The sequence below is a fragment of the Lycium ferocissimum genome, chromosome 4, assembly GCF_029784015.1.
Source record: "Lycium ferocissimum isolate CSIRO_LF1 chromosome 4, AGI_CSIRO_Lferr_CH_V1, whole genome shotgun sequence".
NCBI classification, from domain to species: Eukaryota; Viridiplantae; Streptophyta; class Magnoliopsida; order Solanales; family Solanaceae; genus Lycium; species Lycium ferocissimum.
Genome location: NC_081345.1, coordinates 35,130,369 through 35,136,374, shown reverse-complemented (window position 1 = coordinate 35,136,374; position 6,006 = coordinate 35,130,369). Strand labels below are relative to the sequence as shown.

The 6,006-nt window shown below is 35.6% G+C and overlaps 1 protein-coding gene across 1 annotated transcript; it reads right to left on the bottom strand.

Moving 5' to 3' along the window:
• Nucleotides 1-4,544: 4,544 nt before the first annotated feature.
• On the bottom strand, nt 4,545-5,559 carry LOC132053986 (bidirectional sugar transporter SWEET12-like; the record flags this gene model as incomplete). Its single annotated transcript, XM_059446073.1, has 3 exons — nt 4,545-5,044; nt 5,156-5,275; nt 5,377-5,559. Coding segments are annotated over 3 exons (591 nt in total), but the record flags the coding sequence as incomplete, so codon positions are not given.
• Between the last annotated feature and the right edge of the window lie 447 nt (nt 5,560-6,006).

Here is a 6,006-nt window from a genome sequence, read left to right as displayed (position 1 = left end):
TATTTGCATACTTAAGCTCATATTCCATACTTGTTTCTAATTCAAGTTCTTCAACTACTCGACACCATTACTAACATAAAATAATTATAAAACTCACCTTTGTTTATGTAGAAGTGATCTTTAGATGAGAATACTCCACTTGAGAAGAACTCCACTTCAATACCAAAGAGATTCCCAACTTCTATCAATCCTTAGGAAGCATTCACACCCTTGATTCTTCCAACTTTTGGTGTTTGATCCTTGATTTCCCTTCTTGGATATGTATTAATGTGATATGGAGAAAGTTCTAGAGGTTTAGAGAGTATTTGAGAAGTGGGAAATGAGAAAAAGAAGAGAAAACCGTGCATATATAAAAATAGAGTTCGGACCCGACCCGAAACCTACGGTTCACTATACGGACCGTACAATTTATACGGTCCGTATATTGGACCGTATGTTTCCTCCAGAAAGCCACCCTTCACTGGAAGGGTTCTACGGTCAGGTATACGGGCCGTATAAAATATACGGTTCATATATATGATCGTATAATCCCCAGTTTTTCTGATTTTGTTCTCGTCGCTTCGTTTGATCTCAAACCTTTATGAAACCTTCTTGGTACTTGTGTAACGCATCCTTAACGATCTAACGGGCATTATAACTTATCCTCAAGACCTTACTAAATATTCATTAGTTCAACACCCATGAAATCCTTCCAAAACATAGCTTATACTTTGCTTCCCTTGGTGAACCTAATTCCGCCAGGTCGCATAACTTAAAAATCTCCTCGTATGTACATTAATGTTGCCAATTGCCCTCTTGTAGTCATGAAGGCCTCGTGTTCGACTTAGCTGACGTTAGTCTATTTACGACGCAACGATATGAAATTGCCGAGGTGTAACAAAACCTGCTCCGGATCCATTGCTTTCGACTATCTGTGTTTCCTTCCTCCTTGGTTGGGTGACCCCTTTTGACCTTACCGAAGCTGCCTTGTCATTTTGTCTCTGAAGCTGAGCTATAGCAATTCCCTGTTTAGCTATGGTGGTCCCCTGTTCCTGTAACATTTCAAATATTAAACGTAAGTTAATCTCATTCGGAGTATCCGGTGCTTTCCGGCCTTGAGCCCGGGACAAAGTAATTGAGTTATGAGTATTCAAGGGATCGGTAGCCGGCAAGGCGGCATTTTCTTGATTCACGGTATTCTGCCGGTTGAGGCCTTCTCTCGATTCGACAGAATTTGGGTCGACTGGATCTGATGGTAAGTTTCACAACCCGCTGTTGTTCTCATTTTTTGCCACAATCTCGTTGTTGATCACATGACCGGAATGTCCGCTGCTTGCCATTTCGTCCGTTTTTTGCGAAAATTAGCAGATTCTTCAGTCAATGAGAAAAAGAAGGAAGAAGCAAAGATTAAAAAACCACTATTATCCTAGCTCCACAGTGGGCGCCAAACTATTTACCCCGGATTTCAGTAACCATTAAATTTGTAAGTGAGATATAGGATATGTGGATGAATTTTAATCTATTTGTTTGGTATGAAATGTCTATGGATTTGTTTGTTGCAATATATGTATAGATGTGTGTTATTGTTGTGAGAACGTGAATTGTGTTAGGTGATTTATACCAAATATATATATTAGGTAATGCGTTGTATTAAATGAATACGTAAAGCTAAAGAACACCACAAATCCGGACCAATAACAGAGAGAGAGAGAGCTTCAGTATATTTGACTATTACAATGTTGAGATCTGAAAAAAGCTAACCCCTAAAAGGGGGAGAATGTCCTCTATTTATAGATATGCCTTATGGGCCTTGAATACAATGTAAAGCCCTTATGAATAAAGAAACCCTAAAATAGATAAGGTAGGACTGTACGGTCTGACACCCGTACAGTTGTCAGAACGGTTTCCTGACCCGTGGCAACATCGCAACCGATTAACTAGACCAACGGACACGTTGATTGTGGATCGGTGTACCCGGACCAACGGACACACTTTTCTTGTCTCGGGTCAACTGCATCCTGTACGATACTCTGGTGTGACGAAAAGACCGAACATGCTCGTGCTCATTTGGACTTACCCTCGGCTCCGGACTCACCGGTCATACATTGACCCGGTTTTTGCCGTATACACTTAGTTCTGGGAAATTCTTGTCATTGTGTAACATTATGACATGGTTTTTTAGCTTAGCAAGTTTCTGCTCCTTTACATAGACTTCCTCTTTCTTGTTGTACATCACATAGAGCCAAGGGTGAAGCCAGCGCTTCGGGTGTGGGTTCGGCCGAACCCAGTAGCTTTTGTCCGAATCATATATTTTTATTAATTTTTTTTTTCAAATATGTATAAATTATTAATTAAGAACCCAATAACTTTAAAGAATTAGAACCCCGAACCCACAAGCTTCGAATCCTGGCTCCGCTTCTGCTGATAGAGCACCATTTGGAGGACACCAAAGATGAATCCCATTACATTTGGAATCTATTCATTGAAAAGAAATGAAGGAAAAGTAATTCAAGAAATATATGCATGAAAATTAAGAGTTGGAAGTGAATTAAGTCAAAAGAAAAGCTTACAGCAATGTTGAAGTCTTTTAATAGAAGACCATATAAGAACCACATAACAGCACTTAGGAAAACAGAGAGGAGAAATGACATGTGTTCCGCACTCTTTGTTTTAGTTACTTGTCTCTGCATGAAATGAGAAAATGGATACCAATATTTTCATTCATGAACAAAGAAAATCAAAAGATACATACAACGATAACTATGTCTCAGTCGCAAATAAGTTGAGATCGGTTATATGAATCCTCACTGGTCATGTTAATTACTCCATGTAAATTCATCTCAGGCCAATACTATATAAAATAGAAATTAAAATATAAATAAAATAATATTACTAGAATTTCATGAGTATATATATTTTTTACCAAGCTATAAACCTCTGAAAGGTAAGACATAAAGTAGAACCGCTAACATGGCAAAAATATATTTTCAACTAATAGATATCACCTGTATAGATACTTCAAAAAATAATAAAGCAAAACAGAGAGGCTTTTCAGCAATTTATATGTTGATTCTTGCATGAATAAAATCTTACCACCATGCATAATGGTGCTGCAAGCACACATAATGATGACATAAGGCAAATGGATCCAACCACTTGCACTCGAACTACTAATCCTTCGAATAGAAATTGAGTGACTAGGACAACAGCTCCAGAGCCACCAACAACTGATAAAAGCAGTAGCTTTACAGTTTGGACCTGCATTTAGAGGTCCAAATATTTATTTTCCTTCTATAGAAATATTAAGAAAATAATCAGTATCGGATTTTTTTGTAAGAAATTAATTACCTGGGCTTCCTTTGGTGCATAAAAAAGGTAGAAGCCAACATATATAATTTCAATGAAGCACTCAAATGAGTTTATAGTGATGAGAAGGGTCATGTTTTCTTGAGAAATGCATAGTAAATCCAAAGCATTGCGCTGAATAGAGCAACGGTGTACGAAATTGATTGATAGCCTTCTGTTAATTTCTTCTTGCATGTAGACTTTATAGAAGGTTGGCCTGCAGGACCATATATAAGTTTTAATTGATCAATCGCGCAAGTTGTAACACAAAAAAAAAAAAAAAAAAAAAAAAAAAGAAGAGTACACTTATGGTGTATAAAAAAGGATGATAAGGAGCAAGAGACATACAGTGGAGAAAGGAAAACGAAAAAGGAGAAAAAGTTTCCTGAAAAAAATGGAAGCAAAAGAGGGTTAAAAATCATTAAGTGTGAAATAACAGGAAGGTATAAATCCTCACAATTATCCATGATTTAAATTATTACATAGCGTATTTAATTTATTCGTGTATAGTTCTATTTTAATACTAACTAAACGAAAAGGGATTTACCTAGGGCACCAAATGCAAAAGGCCAGTGACCAGAAAAATCAGCCTTTTTTTTTTTTTTTTTTTTTTCAAAAGTAAGAAATGCCTTAGCTTGCTCTGTTACTCGCTAACAAATTGCAAGAACTTAATATTTCTATTTGACAATGAAACGAAGAGGGCTGATTGACATATTTATATAGCAAGAGTAGGAAAGTAGGTGCATTAGTGGAGATGTTTCCTTTATTGCTTTCTTTTTATAATTTCTATAAATACCAAAGCACTTTTCTATAATTTTGTTTTGACTATAATTTTTTACATTGTTTGTATATTTTTAAGTAACGAATATATAATTTATAGTACTTTTATATAGTTTCAATTAATTAAATTTAATAATACAAAGATTAAAAAGTAATGTCCCAAACTCCCAATTGAAACAGAAAAGCAGAAGATTCTTTTTTAACATGAGGGAGTACTGTATTACACATTATTGAATGGCGAGTGGTTGTAGTCTTGTAGAAGGGCATTTGCTCTCTCAAATGTGATGAATAAAAAAACTGAGTAAAAATTATAGATTTACGGAAGCTAGAGCATAACACCGATATCGAAATAGAATTTTAATTAAGAAGTGTCAAAAATAGGACGAAAGATAAAAATCAAGCGCATGCATGCAAAATGCAATTAAACAACCTTAATATACAAAAAAGTGTATTTTATTAGTAACAAAGAAAATACATACAAGCATTTTCTTGTTCTAGGTCCATGACAAGAGAAATATTATTACATTGATGAGCTGAGAATTCACTTGTGTATACAAACAAAACACGTTAGGATAATTAGGAAAAAGCAAACGAAAGGAAACTGCCAATTCCAATCTTAGATTACTTTAGGTTTGATAATTAATCATAGGTCTTAGGTATGCACAGTTTGCAGCTTTGGCATATTCTCAACATTAGCTGCTGCTTCAGCACCACGTGCATTAAGTTTCTCACAGTAAACCAGTGAACCAAGCTTCCAAATGTCAATAATCTGCTCTTCAGTTAAATGAGGAAGCTTTTTCTGATCATCTAAAATTATGACATGATTTTGTAGTAGCTCTGGAAGTTTCTGCTCCTTCACGATGTTCTTCTCTTTCTTGTTGTAAATGGCGTAAAGCACCATTTGTAGAATACCGAAGATGAATCCCAATATGTTTGGTGACTATTCAAACAAAGAGTTGAGAGTTAAAATTAATAATATAGCTAAAGATGAAAGAGCTCTGAACGGAACATAGATAACAGAGGCGAAGTCAAAATTTAAAATAAAACTTACATAAATGACGGGGTCTTTTATAAGAAAGCCGTAGAAGAACCACATGACAGCACCTAATGTGAGGAAAAGTGATAGGAGAAATGGCATGTATTCCACGCTCTTGGTTTTGATAACTTTTCTCTGCAAAATATTAGAAAATCAAATATCAGCATTTTCATGCATGAATAAAATGGAAATTCACAAGATTGAAAGTTATCGGCTTATCGCATTGGTAGACTTACCACTATGCATAATGGTGCTACATACGTACATACAGAATACACAGTGCAGATCCATCCTACAATTTTGGCACGGAGCACTCCTTGGAATAGAAATTGACCGACGAGGAGAATTGCTCCATAGCCACCCACCACTAATAAAAGAAAAACCTTTATGGTTTGGACATGTCCTTGCAACGTCAGAAATTAATTATCTTTTAGATGATCTGATATGTTAAACGTACTTCGTTTACGTTGTTAGTGTATAGAAAAGCTTACCCTGGCTTTCTTTGGTGCATAGAAAAGATAGAAATCAACGTAAATTGTTTCAATAAAGAACCAAGGACGTTTATGATGATAACGCGAATCATGTTGCCTTTGAGAAGAGCGTAGTATGTCGTAAGCATTGCACTGAATAGAGTAACCACGTATGGAATTGATTGATAACCTTCTGTTGATTTCTTCTTGTAAATATTATAAAATGTTGGCCTGACAATGTGTAGATTATATATAGTATAATTTAAGTACTAATTTATTTTAATCATCGATCGTAAAACAAATGATGAAGATTCGAGTACTGAGACTCACAGTGGAGAAAGGAACACAATGAACGAGATGATGCTACCTGAAAATTGAGAAAGAAAGAAAAAACGA